Source organism: Nomascus leucogenys, chromosome 12, assembly GCF_006542625.1.
Source record: "Nomascus leucogenys isolate Asia chromosome 12, Asia_NLE_v1, whole genome shotgun sequence".
NCBI classification, from domain to species: Eukaryota; Metazoa; Chordata; class Mammalia; order Primates; family Hylobatidae; genus Nomascus; species Nomascus leucogenys.
Window position 1 is genome coordinate 45268921 of NC_044392.1, and position 16167 is coordinate 45285087.

Consider the following 16167-nt stretch of genomic DNA (forward strand, 5'->3'; position numbering starts at 1 on the left):
CAAGTTTTTACAGTTGGTTCATGAAATAAAAAATTACCAAAAGCTTTAACCTTATTTTGTATTTTCCTAATCAAATTGTATCTTTGGATACTGTAAAAGTGTATCCGGTACCTAGGTATGGATACCTTGCTTACTTTGTTGCCAAAGGTTTTCCTCTCACCCAAGAATTTACAGAACCCTGTCATCCCTTCACAGCCCCAGAGCCCCCTGAGCCTGCAGATGGGGAGGCATTAGTCTAGGGGTACAGTTCCTCATGGGAGTCTCTGCTCACTCACTGGCTTTGTCCTGTCCCCCTTCAGACTTTACCAGAATGCAGGACATCCCGGAGGAGACGGAGAGCCGCGACGGGGAGGCTGTAGCCTCCGAGAGCTAAGGGGGCCCCTCCCCGCTGCCCTGTGCCCCACTGAAGAACATTACTGAGGGGGGCTAACCTTGGGGACTTCAATTTGCCAACGATGAGGGAACATTTCAAAGAACTGCAAATTGTCCTTGCCAGCTCTTGGGATCCTTGGATACCTGGGGCCATTTAAGAAGCTGGGGGAATTAGGCCACAACACCCCCTGGGGCATCCGAAAGCTACACCACAGATGCCAGTGGTTCATGCCTTCTTCCCCCAACTTTAGGAGAATTTATTTATTTATTGTTTATTAGTTATGGGGGGAGAGGGGAGATTTAAAGGACCAGGGACATGGGAACCAAGCCATAGGGATCAGAGGGCCTTGTCCTTGAACACTACTGGGGTATATTCAGGCTCATCCACGCAGCTGCTGGGTTCTTGCCCTAACGGCCCTCCCCTGCAACACCCGTCTTGGAGGAGAGGCTGCAGCCACAGCACCCTACTGCCCTTTAAATAAAGGAGGGCTGTGGGCAGGGCCATGTCCCTTTCTCCTCTCCCCTCAACCTCTTACTGCTGTTCTCCCTTCTCCATCCTTCATGGAAGCCCTGGGAGATAACCTGGCTTCCTGGAGTTGATGGAATAAAGGTTGGAGTGGCCATAATGGTTTGTTGGGGGTGAGGGAAAAAACCCACAGGGACCAGAATGTTTTGTTGTTGTTTTGTTTTCTTTTTTGTACCAAAGTCAACTGCACGTGTTTTATATTTTTAAGAGATTGTAGGCAATTAGAGATCGAAGCCTCCTGTCTCCACATCTCTGAAGAAGTTGAGGGGTGGGGGAGACAATGACTTCTGCCTTCATCTGCAGTAACAGGGGGACCTATACTGACCTCTTCCCCAGCCATTTGGAAACAAGTTCTAGAGTGGGTTGGGAAATCTCCAGGAGCCCTGACCTCATCTTCCACCTCAGCAACCATGACCTGAAACCTCAGCGTGAATTTGGGGGATTTTTCAGTGGAACCCCTGCCCCCAAATGTCGACCAGCCCCAGTTTTTTTTTTCTTGCCAATTTTGTTGTTTAAAAAAAAATTCAGGGAAAATTAAAAACCTGGAACTCCATAAGGTACTGTCTTCCATAACGTCTGCCAATTCTGAGGAGGATAGTAGGAGAGAGCCGGGCAGTGACCTAAGTTCTTCTGAAACGGGCCTTTTCCTCTCACCACAAGGACAGCCTCTGCCTCACTGAAGAGAGGGGGCACTAACAAAAGTAACCACTGCAAATCTTTTTTTAATTTTTTTTAATTCACAAATACAAGGATAAAAACAAAGGGGGCACACAGGTTCCAATGTTGGGAATTCAGGTATCAGGAAACGTGTGTTCATCGTATTTGTATGCCATGCTCAGCAATAACCTCCACCTATTGCCCCCATCCCCAGTGTCATTCATTGTCAGATCCAGCCCCCACTAGGCCCTTGTTCATCTCCATGATGTCGGGCCCTGGGATTACCCGTCACAGGAGCTGCTCATTTACTCTCCCTCTTTGAGAGGCAGTGAGAGATGAGCTGGTTTCAGTTCTTGGTTTTAGTTGGTTTTACTTCCTGTTCCTGGTTGGTACTTACTTTGGGGCTGTGGGGGAGGGGAGGAGGTGAGAGTCTAGGGTTGTATAAATGCTGGTATGAATTCACATCCCTGATGGAGCCCGTGGGGTCAGATCAGGAGAAGGGGGCTCAGGCCCTCAGCTAGAAAGAGGAATTGAAGTCACGTGGGGAGCAGGCTGGGGGAGCAGCCAGCACCCTCTCCTTCTGTAACTCTCATCCACCAGCATCAAGCCTTTACAAGGTGCTTTCTCGGCCATTACGGGGATCCTGAGAATGGGGAATTGTTCTCATTTTATGGGCCAGGAAACCTAGGTGCACGAAGCTTGCCAGGCCAGGAGGGGGCCGGCCTTCTTAGTTCCAGTCCACCACTTTTCTCTCTTGGCTACTCTGCCTAAAAATACCAGGGCTGGCTGGGTGCAGTGGCTCACGCCTGTAATCCCAGCACTTTGGGAAGCTGAGTTGGGTGGATCACTTGAGGTCAGGAGTTCAAGACTAGCCTGGCCAACATGGTGAAAACCCATCTCTACTAAAAATACAAAAATTAGCCAGGCGTGATGGCGGGCGCCTGTAGTCCCAGCTACCTGGGAGGCTGAGGTGGGAGAATTGCTTGAACCTGGGAGGTGGAGGTTGCAGTGAGCCAAGATTGTGCCACTGCACTCCAGCACTCCAGCCTGGGCGACAGAGCAAGACCCTGCCTGGAAAAAAAAAAAAAAAAAAAAAAAAAACACCAGGGCTTCACATATCACACACAGGGACACAGGGCTCAACAGCTGTCTGCCAGGTCAGCTGGAAGTAGCTCGGACCCAGAGCTGTGAGGGTGGCGCCTTTAGGTGGGGAAGGAAGGTAGGTGGGGGTGGGGTGAGGATATTAGACAGCATGCAGAGACCACCAAGAAAGGGGAATGCAGGCTCTCCCAGAATCCGCCACAGATCCAATGAGAGATGCTAGTCAGCAGAGAACATGGAAACCTGGAGACAGCCCAGAGTGGGTGTGAAGTCCCCCGCTGCTTTCTTCCAAGCAGTGTTGTCCCTTCTGCCACCCCGTACCAACCCCCTCCACACACACACACACACACACACACACACACACACCACACCACACACGTATCTTCAGCCCCAGAACATGGGGCACAAGCATTTGTATGATGTGGCTACTCCTGAGAGCTAGGCCTCTTCCTCACATCTTTGACCGTTGTGTCCCCTGTCCCCTCCCTAACCCACTTCTGGGAACCCACAGCCTTAACCTCTGTCCCTCCTGCTGAAGTTTCAAAGCCATTTGGCTTGGCGTTCCAGAGAGCCAGGGCCCAGGTTCTCACCAAAACATTGCCTTCCCTCCGTTCCAAGGGGAGCTCCAGGCCGCCTGCTCTGCCCAGCCCTCCCTTCTCCATCCTCCGCTGCACCCTCCTTCTTCCACTCCCCCACAAGAGTAGGTCTTTGTGCATGCATTCATCTCTAACTTGGACCTGTGTACACTTTGTCAATATTTACCTCTGGGGCCCATAAAGCAGAGATGCCCCCAGAGGAGCCAATATCCGGAGCCCAGCAAAGCTGTCAGAGGGAGCTGCTGGGGTGGGAAGATGGGTGCTTAGGTGGGGAGGGATTTTCCATTCCCTGCATGGGCTAGGAATAGACCTGGAGTTTTGGAACTAGTTTAAACATCATCAAAAAGAGGAAATTAAACAAGAGGCTAATTAAGTTCCTTTCACATTGCTTAATCTGTTGTGAATTGGGTGCCTCTTTGGAGCCTCCTCTGCCCAGCAATTAAAGGAACTGGGACAGGGGGCACCTGGAGGCACTGTGGCCTCCCCCTTCACAGGGCGCTCTGCACTTAATAAGGCGGCACTGCTCCCAGCTGTTGCCCCAGGAGCCTGAGCAGCCTGTGTCCTCGTAGGTTACAAGTCATGCCAGAGAGCCTGGGGGGGCGGTGCGTGGGGCAGTGGAAGTGGGAGCTGTACCTCATCTTCCCTCTGCCTCCCTCCTTTCTAGGGGCTGCCTCCCAGAAAATCCTTCTGATGGCTAACCTTTATCATTGATGCATCTCAATACAGGAACCAAAGAGGAGCCCCTGTCCTGGAGAACACACCTTCAAGAGGGGCTTAGGGGCCAACCTCTGAGTTCTTTATGTGAGACTTTCATTATACCCCACTTCAGAGCATATACAACCATTCCAGTTGAGACATGGTTCCCCATCCCCATCTCCCAGCTGCGTGCTTATTTCCTCCCATCTCTCTGTCTCCATTTTACACAGGGTGTAAGAATAATAGCTCGACCGGGTGTGGTGGCTCACGCTTGTAATCCCAGCACTTTGGGAGGCCGAGGTGGGCGGATCACTAGAGGTCAGGAGTTCGAGACCAGCCTGGCCAATATGGTGAAACACTGTCTCTATTAAAAAATACAAAAAATTGGCCAGGCGTGGTAGCAGGAGCCTGTAGTCCCAGCTACTCGGAAGGCTGAGGCAAGAGAATCGCTTGAACCCGGGAAGCAGAGGTTGCAGTGAGCTGAGATCACACCACTGCACTCCAGCCTGGACGACAGAGCAAGACTCTGTCTCAAAAAAAAAAAAAAGAATAATAGCTAACAGTATATTTCACTGTGAAATCTTTAGGAGCCCATTTTACAGTTGAGAACAGTGAGGTACAAAGAGCTAAAGTAATTTGCTGGAGGTAAAGCTGTGAATCCAGGTGCTCTGACACTCAAATTGTTGGGGCAAGGAGGAGGACTAGCACCACTTTCTGAGGTCTCCGCTTTTCTGGCTCTATCTGCAGCCTGTTCTCCCAGTCCCCTCCCCTCTTTAATCTCTCACCTCCCTTCACCCCACCCATGTCTTTGACTTGTCATTATCTTCAATTCTTTCAAATCCTGATTTAAAGGGAGACACACAGGCACTCCCGTCAGCACCAGGGATTTACACCTAGGGCCTGGCAGGCGCTGGAAATTCCAGCAATACCCCACACCTGGCATCCCTTCAGGGGAACTACAGCTTTTGCAGCTGAGGCCTCTGCAGGCAGCAAGTTTTTGTGGTCACCACTGAGATGGTAAGGTGGGGACGGGAAGCAGGCATTTTTGGCCTTGATACCGGAGAAAGACAAGGGATACCCTGTTTTGAGGTGGGGGGTGGGTATAGAGGGAGATGGGCACTGACCTCTGATTCATTAGTCTAGAACCGTTAGGGAAGTTTTCCTAGGTATTCTTGCAGAAGGCAGAAATGGAGCAACGAATCCTTTTGTTCCATACTGAACTGGAGGTGGAACTGGGATAAAAGGTCAAGACAATTTGTGGATAATCCAGAGGTTTATTCTCAGATCCTCTTCTTTCCCATCTCCAAATAAAGACTTAAGCTTTGTCACATCCAGCTCTGATCTGGGCCCCCGCCTCCCCCATTCACCACACCCAGAGTTGGGGATCAAAGATCAGACTTTTCCCTGAGGGCGCTGCAGCCTGGCAGAGAGGGCAGCTTCTCCCCAGGACTCGAGGATCCTACACTTGGTGGATCTCAGAGGAGCGTGTTCAGCTTGCGCCCTTCACCCGGGTGTCCCTCTGTCCAGGTTGGTGAGCAGGGTAGAAGGGCGGCTCTCCCGGGGGTTGCTTGCGACCCACCGCCTGCCTACCTGCTTTAGGGCCACCTGTTGCACCCAGCCTCTGCCCTGGGGCCACAGCCTCGACCGCAGATCCCTGAAGGTGTCTGCCAGAGCCTGCCGGGGCTCCCGCCTCAGGAGACAGTACAGCACAGGGTTGAGGCAGCTATTGCTGTGTGCCAAGCAAGTAGTGACAGGGAACACATACGTCTGGATAGTATAGAAAGTACTGTTCCAGGGCACCAGGTCAAACTTCACCAGGACACCCCAGAGAGTGACCACATGGTTGGGAAACCAGCAGAGGAAGAAGGAAGCCACCAGGATGCGGACAGAGCGGGCCACGACCCTGCTGTCCTGCCGCCGCCGTTGCCGCCGCTGCAGGAAGGCCAGCAGCAGCAGGTAACTGGTGGTGATGACGCCCAAGGGCACCATGAAAGCCAGCACCACCCTCTGCAGCTGGTAGGCCCCCAGCCAGTACCTGCTGGGGAAACGCAGCAGGCAAAGGCGCACACCACACACCTCACCCTCCACCCCGAAGACAGCTGTGGGCACTGTCACCAGGGCAGCTGCCACCCACACTGCCAGGGTGGCTATTCGGGCCCAGAAGAGTGAGAGGTGGGTGCCTGGCCCCGCAGCCATGGCCACCACCCAGTAGCGAGCAACGCTCAGCGCTGTGATGAGGAAGATGCTGGCATAGACGTTGAGGACAGTGGCCGTCAGAACCATCTTGCAGAGGGCACCTCCGAAGGGCCAGTGAAAGTCCAGTGCCGACTCGGCTGCCCAAAAGGGGAGAGTGAGTGCCAGTCCCAGGTCCGCCAGAGCCAGGTTGAAGACGAAGGTGTCTGAAGGTGGGCCAGGGGCTCTCCGGGCACAGTTACTCAGTACCCACAGCACCGCCAAATTTCCCAGCAAGCCAATGGCCCCCACAAGCCCATAGGCCAGGGCAACCATGAGCCTCAGGGCTAGGAATTTGACAGGCATCGGAGCATCATCAGCACTCAGCACACTGCCTCCGGAGGCATTGGCCCAGAAGAATGTGGGTGGAGAGGCAGAAGTATTGAGTGTGGGCATCGCAGGGCATCAGAGATTGGTGGTGCTGAGAAGAGAGGTCTGCAAGTGTCTGCCAGACTGGCAGAGGCCACTGAAGGCTCTAGGAAGGAGGCTCTAGAATTAAGTGCTTCTCTGGGGCCTCTGGTGAGCCCTGGCCCACGCCCATACCTCAGAGGGAGGGGTGTGGAAAGGACAACCCACCACCTTCCTGTTGGTCAAGATTGGTGGTGGGTGGGGCAGGGCGAGGCAGAGCCTGAATGCCAGGGTATATGCGCATGTGCCCGCCTGTAAGAGGGGCTCTAAATGGCAGAGAGGGAGGGGAGAAGGGAGGGTAGAAGGGAGGGTTACCTCACTATGGAGGGCAGCCCCAAGCCTCCACCCCAGGGAGAGAGCTGGAGGTTCCCTGTCCCAGAGATGACAGGAACCAAACTAGAGCTGCCTCTGTTCCTAACAGTGTGCAGAGGCCTCCCTCCTCTGCAGAAAGTGTTCCCTTGGGGCCCAAAGGAAGGGGCCTGGGAGGTGGTATAGAGGCAGGGAATCAGCATGGGTGTCTAAGAGAGGAAAGAGCAGAGGCTGCGGAGTCCCAGACCTACTCACTAGCCGTGTGACTGGGAGAGTTACTTTACTCCCCTAAGCCTGTTTTCTTGCTTAAAATTTTCAGATAAGTCTGCTTCACAGGAGTGGCATGATGAAATGAGAGAATACATGTGAAATCACGATTTGTATGAATATTATTTCAAAGGAGTAGTTTGGGGTGTTTGTGGCAGAAGGGTACTGAGAAGCTATTACCATATCCAGGGAGCAGTGCCAACTAAAACAGGTTGGAATTCATCTCAGCAGCAGTGACCTTGAGGCTAAGAGCAGGGAGGTAAAAGAGAGAGGAAGTCACAGCTTCCTGTTTCCTCCCCACTGGGAACACTGGGCCTATGAGGGCCTGCGTGGACCTGGGCATGCCCTCAGTTCTGTTCCTGCTCCTGATAATTAAATATTCCTGCTAACCTCTATCGCCACTTTTCCCCCCTTTCCTGCTCTAGTCTGTGGACAGAGCTCAGTGGTCCCCCTACTCTCTCCTGCAAACCCCATGTCAGAGCTAAGGATCCTGAGATACACCCTCACCACACCTCATCCTGTCTCCCCATGATCTCAATCATAACTGGAAAAAAAAATGCTTCGTTGGGCCCTCCCCTTTGATTGCCTACATCTCTACCTACTGCAGAAGGAGCTGAGATGGGGACAAAGAGAAGGCAGGAGGTGGGTAGGTAAAAGAGTAAGGCTTTCTCAAGGATTCCAATATATTCAGCCCCTTCTTTCCCTCTGCTGGCTAATTAAGATAACGTTCGATGTTCAGTTCCTTTGGAGTGCTGGGGGAAGAGAGGGGCCCCTTGCGACAATAAATCAGCAGTGGGCTTTGTGAACACATAGGAAAAACCCAGAGGTGAGAGTGATCCAGGCTGGGTGCCAACATGTTGGGGCTTTCGAACCAGGGATGAGTATAAAGGGGGTGGCAGAAGGGGAGTGCCCAGCCCGAGGTCAGGTGAGCCCCACAGGCTACCTTCTGGCCTCGTGGCTGCTCCTGTGTGACTGTGTCGTCACTGTCTCTTGGGGCCATGTCTACTCCTCTGCCCACCCAGAATCACCTTGCTAATCTGGCAATTAAGATAACTGCTTGGCCGGACGAGGTGGCTCACGCCTGTAATTCCAGCACTTTGGGAGGCCGAGGTGAGCGAATCACCTGAGGTCGGGAGTTCAAGACCAGCCTGACCAACATGGAGAAAGCCCGTCTCTACTAAAAATACAAAATTAGTGGGGCATGGTAGTGAGCGCCTGTAATCACAGCTACTCGGGAGGCTGAGGCAGGAGAATCACTTGAACCCGGGAGGCGGAGATTTTGGTGAGCTGAGATCACGCCACTGCACTCCAGCCTGGGCGGCAGAGTGAGACTCCGTCTCCCCCCCCAAAATAAATAAATAAACAACAACAACAGCAACAAAAACTGCTTAATGCTTTGGACTTATTTTCTTTATTGGCTTAGAGAAAAAGTGGGCCAGAATTCCAGGCTTCTGCTATTCATTTCAAACATCTGGTCCTCCAATCATTTCTTTACCTTTTTATCATTTCTAGTCCTAAGGCTTTCCCTTAGTCTGAGACTAGCAACACTCCCTTGTGGTTATGTAGAGAGGTGATGCCACCAACTGGCCTTGTCTAAGAACTTCATTTGTCGGCCGGGCGCGGTGGCTCACGCTTGTAATCCCAGCACTTTGGGAGGCCGAGGCGGGCGGATCACGAGGTCAGGAGATCGAGACCACGGTGAAACCCTGTCTCTACTAAAAAATACAAAAAATTAGCCGGGCGCGGTGGCGGGCGCCTGTAGTCCCAGCTACTCGGAGAGGCTGAGGCAGGAGAATGGCGTGAACCCGGGAGGCGGAGCTTGCAGTGAGCCGAGATTGCGCCACTGCACTCCAGCCTGGGCGACAGAGCGAGACTCCGTCTCAAAAAAAAAAAAAAAAAAAAAAAAAAAGAACTTCATTTGTCTAGCATTTCGTTCATTCATTCATTCACTAATCACAGCATTCCCTGGACCTTTACTGTGTGCCAGGCACTGTGCTTGATGCTGGGAGACAAAAACAACAAATATAGTCACGCTCTTCATAGAAAATAATAAACTTTTTAGATGGAAGGGATCTTTCAGACCATCTCGTTCAACTTCTTATTTTATGTAGAATGACAGTGATTTGCCCAAGACTACCAGGGAGGTGACGGTAGAGTCAGGGTTTGAGATAAAAGTCTCTTGACTCCTGGAATAGGAGTCTTTTCCACTACATCACGAACCTGAGGGAAACAGTGCCAGGATGTGGACGGAGGGACAGTGACAACACCTTTCGAGATGATTCTTCACTCACAACTGCTGGGAGATGAGGAGGAACTAGATTCAGCAAAAATGCTTGTGCTGTCCCCTACCTTCATATTACCCTGTAGAGCCAGACTTTGCCAGTGCCATTTTCTTGTCTGTTTGTTTTCTAACTCATAGGCAGTGCACTCAGTTGGCCATCAGTGCCGTCTTCCATCTCAGAGTCCAAGGACCTGTAGTGGTAGATTATGGTGTCTGCCTTCGATAAAAAGGACTTCTAGGGGCCAAGCCCTCCCCTCAGTCACCTGAATAGCCACACCTCCCTCAGCCTGCATATCTCTCCAGCCCCACATCCCTGTCCCTGCCCTTCACAGCCCAGGCTATGGTGTCTCTGAAAAGGAATTGGAGAGGAGGCAGAAGGGACTGAGTTATCACTCTACAGAGCACAGAGAGGAGGGAGTTTGCATTTGCATTTGTAGTAGAGGGGACAGAGACTAAACCCTTGGGGGTACTACAAATGGTAGGAATAGGAAACCTACCCCTAATCCAAATCCCTAAGCTCACATCAACCCAAGCAGCCACCATCTCTACTCTGTCATATGTCTGCCAAGGTTCACTGGGGAAAAATCTCCAGTATTTGTAAGGGGTATGGGCAGCTCCAATGCTCAGGGGCAGGTTCTAAATCAGTCTCTCTCTCCCCCCACCACCTTCTAACTTTATGTTTTGGAATAGTTTTAGATTTACAGAGGAATGGCAAAAGTAGTGAGAATTATATATCTCATTTATTTTCCAAAGTAAAACTGGCAGAGCACTAAAAAAAAAAAAAAAGAAAAGAAAACTATAACAAAGATGTGCAATCCCAGTAAACTAAATGACAAAGCATTGCAGAGGGAAATTAAAGAAGGCCCAAATAGGCCAGGTGTGGTGCTCACGCCTGTAATCCCAGCACTTTGGGAGGCCGGGACGGGTGGATCACGAGGTCAAGAGTTCGAGACCATCCTGGCTAATACGGTGAAACCCCGTCTCTACTAAAAATACAAAAACAAAATTAGCCGGGCATGGTGGCGGGTGCCTGTAGTCCCAGCTATTCAGGAGGCTGAGGCAGGAGAATGGCATGAACCCGGGAGGCGGAGCTTGCAGTGAGCCGAGATCACGCCACTGCACTCCAGCCTGGGCGACAGAGGGAGACTCTGTCTCAAAAAAAAAAAAAAAAAAGAAGAAGGCCCAAATAAATGGCATACTGTGTTCATGGGTTGGAAGACTTTAAAAACATTTTTTTTTTGGCCAGGCGCAGTGGCTCACGCCTGTAATCCCAGCACTTTGGGAGGCCAAGGCAGGTGGATCACGAGGTCAGGAGATAGAGACCATCCTGGCTAACACAGTGAAACCCTGTCTCTACTAAAAATACAAAAAATTAGCCATGCGTGGTGGCAGGCGCCTGTAGTCCCAGCTACTAGAGAGGTGACGCAGGAGAATGGCATGATCCCGGGAGGCGGAGCTTGCATAGAGCCGAGATAGCGCCACTGCACTCCAGCCTGGGCGACAGAGCGAGACTCCATCTCAAAAAAAAAAAAAAAAATTTTTTTCTTTTTTTTTTTGGTTGAGAAGGGGCCTCACTCTGTCAACCAGGCTGGAGTGCAGTGGCAAAATCTTGGCTCAATGCCTGACCTCCCCAGGCTCAGGTGATCCTCCTACCTCAGCCACGGGAATGTGCTACCACATGGGCTAATTTTTGTATTTTTAGTAGAGATGGGGTGTCCCCATGTTGCCCAGGATTTTTTTGAACTCCTGGGCTCAAGCAACCCTCTCACCTCAGCCTCCCAAAGTGCTGGGATTACAGCCATAAGCCACCATGCCCAGCATCAAAAATATTCTTGAAATGTCAATTGATCTGTAGATTCAACACAGTTTTTTGTTTTGTTTTGTTTTGTTTTTTGAGACGGAGTCTCGCTCTGTCGCCCAGGCTGGAGTGCAGTGGTGCAATCTCCGCTCACTGCAAACTATGCCTCCCGGGTTCACGCCATTCTCCTGCCTCAGCCTCCCGAGTAGCTGGGATTACAGGCACCCGCCACCATACCCAGCTAATTTTTGTATTTTTTAGTGGAGATGGTTTCACCATGTTGGCCAGGCTGGTCTTGAACTCCTGACCTCAGTTGATCCTCCTGCCTTGGCCTCCCAAAGTGCTGGGATTACAGGCGTGTCAGGAGATCGAGACCATCCTGGCTAACATGGTGAAACCCCATCTCTAAAAAATAAATACAAAAATTAGCCAGGTGTGGTGGCGGGTGCCTGTAGTCCCAGCTACTCAGGAGGCTGAGGCAGGAGAATGGCATGAACCCGGGAGGTGGAGCTTGCAGTGAGCTGAGATCGTGCCACTGCACTCCAGCCTAGGCGACAGAGTGAGACTCCGTCTCAAAAAAAAAAAAAAAAGAATCAGCTGGGCATGGTGACACTTTGGGAGGCTGAGGCGAATGGATTGCTTGAGCCCAGTAGTTCAAGACCAGTCTGGGCAACATGACAAAACCCCATCTCTATAAAAGATAAAAAATTAGCCAGGCATGGTGGTACATGCCTGTGGTTCCAGCTACTTGGGAGGCTGATGTGGGAGGATCACCTGAGACTCGGAGGTCAAAGCTGGAGTGAGCTGTGATCATGCCACCGCACTCCAGCCTGGGTGACAGACTGAGACCCCGTCTCAAAAAAAAAAAAAAAAAAAAAAAACCGCAAAAAACAAACAAAAAAAATTGGGTAACCTCATGGCAATCCAAACACATGGCACAAAGTATAGCCAGGCCTCATAGGGGCTAGAAATGGGGCTATATACTCTCATTCTTTTTGAATAGCTGCTCCATTATTCTTTTTGAATAGCTGTTCCATTATTCTTTTTGATAGATTTCCCCTTGTAAGAAAGTGGAAAAATATTTCTAAAACTATTTTTAGAGGTGACATCAGAATCCCTCACAGGAAATCTCCTTGTTTGGAAAAATTATTCAATAAATGCTTGAGGTAGCACCCCTAGGGGTGATGTGAATACTGGAGACATTGAGAAAGCCCACCCTCCATCTTTTCTTTTTTTCCCATCACAACTCCTACTGCTGTGGGAAAGAATATTAGGCCAAAGAGCATGACCCAGTTTGGCATTTTCCAAGCTAAATGAGTTTGAGGGAGATACTCTGGAGACAGGTATGGGAATGCAGCACCACCATCTGGAGAAAAGGGGACTGAATCTTAGCTAGAAAGTGCCACTGAAACACAGGGGGAGTAGCAAGGAGAGGAGACTGACAGAGAGGTTATGGGGCCTAGCTCTATGGATTTTATGTGCTCTCCAAGGTGTCACTGCCTTAGAGTTGGTAGTAAATGACCTAATCATACCTAAATGACCACTAGGTTGGAAAGAATAATTGATTCATATGTCAATTTTTTGACCATGTACCCAACAGAAAGGAAAAATGATCTCAGCCTAACGTATCTCACTTTAGAGAGACTTTTTCAATTAACAGTAGAACAAAGTGCTATTGAATTGAGTTTAGAAAATCAGATTCAGTTGTATCAATAGAGAAATGTTTTATTATTTTATGTTTCTTTGTCACCCAGGCTGGAGTGCAGTGGTGTGATCATGTCTCACTGTAGCCTCAACCTTCTCGATTCAAGTGATTCTCCCACCTCAGCCTTCTGAGTAGCTGAGACTACAGATGTGCCACCACACTGGCTAATTTTTATTTTTTTGGGGGGATGGAGTCTCACTCTGTTGCCCTGGCTTCAAGTGATCCACCAGCCTCGGAATCCCAAAGTGCTGGGATTATAGGCATGAGTCACCTCACTTGGCCATCAAAAGAGAAATGTTATTGGTGAAATTAAGACTTTTATGAGAATTATAAGGCTGGGCACAGGGCTCACACCTGGAATCCCAACACTTTGGGAGGCTGAGGCAGGAGGATCACTTGAGGTCAGAAGTTCAAGACCACCCTGGTCAACATGGTGAAACTCTGTCTGTACTAACAACACAGAAATGGCCGGGCGCGGTGGCTCACGCTTGTAATCCCAGCACTTTGGGAGGCCGAGGCGGGCGGATCACGAGGTCAGGAGATCGAGACCACGGTGAAACCACGTCTCTACTAAAAATACAAAAAAAATTAGCTGGGCGTGGTGGCAGACGCCTGTAGTCCCAGCTACTCGGAGAGGCTGAGGCAGGAGAATGGCGTGAACCCGGGAGGCGGAGCTTGCAGTGAGCCAAGATTGCGCCACTGCACTCCAGCCTGGGCGACAGAGCGAGACTCTGTCTCAAAAAAAAAAAAAAAAAAATACAGAAACTAGCCAGGCATGGTGGCAGTCACCTGTAATCCCAGCTACTCAGGAAGCTGAGGCAGGAGAATCACTTGAACCTGGAAGGTGAAGGTTGCAGAGAGCTAAGATAGGACCATTGCACTCAATCCTGGGCAACAACAGTGAAACTCCATTTCAAAAAAAAAAAAAAGAATTATAAATAAACGAACTAAACATTTAACTTAAGAAAATGAGGGGGGCCGGGCGCAGTGGCTCATGCCTGTATTCCCAGCACTTTGGGAGGCTGAGGCAGGTGGATCACGAAGTCAGGAGATCGAGACCATCCTGGCTAACACAGTGAAACCCCGCCTCTACTAAAAATACAAAAAATTAGCTGGGCGTGGTGGTGGGCACCTGTGGTCCCAGCTACTTGGGAGGCTGAGGCAGGAGAATGGCATGAACCCAGGAGGTGGAGCTTGCAGTGAACCGAGATCACAACACTGCACTCCAGCCTGGGTGACACAGCGAGACTCTGTCTCAAAAAAAAAAAAAAAAAAAAGTAAGGGGGGAACCAATATAAATCTTCCCAAAAGGAAGGCTGGGTGTGGTGGCTCATGTCTGTAATCCCAGCACTTTGGGAGGCCAAGGCCGACAAATCATCTGAAGTCAGGAGTTCGAGACCAGCCTGGCCAACATGGTGAAACCCCATCTCTACTAAAAATACAAATAATTAGTTGGGTGTGGTGGCGCGCGCCTGTAATCCCAGCTACTCAGGAGGCTGAGGCAGGAGAATCACTTGAACCCGGGAGGTGGAGGTTGCAGTGAGACAAGATCAGGCCACTGCACTCCAGTCTGGGCAACAAGAGTGAAACTTCGTCTCAAAAAAAAAAATTAATATGGAATTGATGAATAAAACTAAAAGCTAGGTTCTTTAAAAAGGCAAAAAAAAAAAAAAAAGATACGACACTGGCAAGACTAAGGAAAGTAAAAAGAAAAAAGATTAAAAAAAATATCGAAAATATCAAGGGTTGGGGATGATGTGGAGTAACAGGAACCCTGGTACATTGCTGGTGGGCATGTAAAATAGTGTAGCCAGTAGGTTTGGCAGTTCCACAAAAGTTAAACAAGATGTCCATATGACCTAGCAATTCTGCTTCTACATGTAAACCCTAAAGAATTAAAAACAGATACTTAAATACTTGTGAATGTTCACAGCAGCACTACTTACAATAGCCAAGAGGTGGAAACAACTCAAATGTTAATCAATGGATGAATGGATAAATTGTGGTCTATACATCCAATGGAAAAGAAATTCAGTGATAAAAAAGAATGAAGTTTATTCAGTGATCTAAAAAAATAAAGTTCTGACATATGCTACAACATGAATAAACTTTGAAAACACTGTAAGTGAAAGAAGCCAGATACAAAAAGTCACACATTGTATAATTCCATTTATATAAAATGTGTAAAATAGGTAAATCCAGAGAAACAGTAGACTAGTGGTAGCCCATGTCTTGCGGGGCGAGAGAAATGTGAAGTGACTGTTAATAGGTGAGGGGTTTCTTTTTGGGGTGATGAAAATAATCTGGAATTAGATAATGATGACTGTGGCACAATCTTGTGGACACACTAAAAAACACTGAATTGTGCACTTAAATTTACTCTTTTTAAAAAGGGTAAATTTATGGCACAGGAGTTACATCTCAAATTTTTTAAAATGACAAATATAATAAACAATGTAATTTCAATCAGAATCCCAACAGCATTGTGTTTTTGGGAGAAGAGGAAAAGGGGCACTTTGGGGAGGCCGAGGTGGTAGGATCGGTTGAGCCCAGGAGTTTGTGACCAGCCTAGGCAAAACAGTAAGACACCCCCCACCCCCGCACCCCCTGCCACCCCGATCTCTTAAAAAAAAAAAAAACAAAAAAACAGGTGTGGTGGCGCGTGCTTGTAGTCCTAGCTACTTCAGAGGCTGAGGTGGGAGGATCTGGAGACTCACTGAAGCTCCAAGACATCCTAAAGTTTAGAAACCTTTAGCCTCGGCAGGGCGCGGTGGCTCACGCCTGTAATCCTACCACTTTGGGAGGCCGAGGCGGGTAGATCACCTGAGGTCAGGAGTTTGAGACCAGGCTGGCCAACATGGCCAAACTCTGTCTCTACTAAAAATACAAAACAACAACAACAAAAAATTAGCTGGGCATGGTGGCGGGCACCTGTAATCCCAGCTACTTAGGAAGCTAAGGCAGGAGAATCGCTTGAACCCGGGAGGCGGAGAGTGCAGTTAGCCGAGATCGCGTCATTGCACTCCAGCCTGGGTGACGGAGCGAAACTGTCTTAAAAAAAAAAAAAAAAAAAAAAAAAAAAAAGAAAGAAACCTTTAGCCTACAGAATCAACTCAAACTCCTCAGCATAGCATTCAAGGCCTTTCATCTTCTGGCCTCCCACTCCAGCCAGCTCAACCGTTAAGTACACAGATCCCAGAACAGGGTGCTCCATAACCT

The 16167-nt window shown here is 49.6% G+C and overlaps 2 protein-coding genes across 21 annotated transcripts in view; one reads left to right on the top strand and one right to left on the bottom strand.

Moving 5' to 3' along the window:
- Positions 1-1454, top strand: part of ARHGEF2 (Rho/Rac guanine nucleotide exchange factor 2) — a 54169-nt gene extending 52715 nt beyond the window's left edge. For 11 of the 20 annotated variants that reach the window (XM_030824241.1, XM_030824238.1, XM_030824246.1 and 8 more), the window contains one exon: positions 300-1454. In XM_030824241.1, coding sequence (XP_030680101.1) covers positions 300-373 — 74 coding nt within the window. In that variant the 3' untranslated portion in view covers positions 374-1454. The remainder of the gene's footprint in view (positions 1-299) is intronic. The other 9 variants (XM_030824239.1, XM_030824242.1, XM_030824240.1 and 6 more) reach the window with 1 other exon arrangement.
- Positions 1455-4524: 3070 nt separating this feature from the next.
- On the bottom strand, positions 4525-8297 carry RXFP4 (relaxin family peptide/INSL5 receptor 4). The gene has a single exon (XM_030824258.1). It carries the CDS (start codon positions 6574-6576, stop codon positions 5452-5454), a length of 1125 nt encoding a protein of 374 aa, XP_030680118.1. The 5' UTR covers positions 6577-8297; the 3' UTR covers positions 4525-5451.
- Positions 8298-16167: the final 7870 nt, after the last annotated feature.

What these genes read in the sequence shown, in the direction of transcription:
- RXFP4 (XM_030824258.1), bottom strand. Translation starts at nt 6,576, where the DNA reads ATGCCCACACTCAATACTTCTGCCTCTCCACCCACATTCTTCTGGGCC.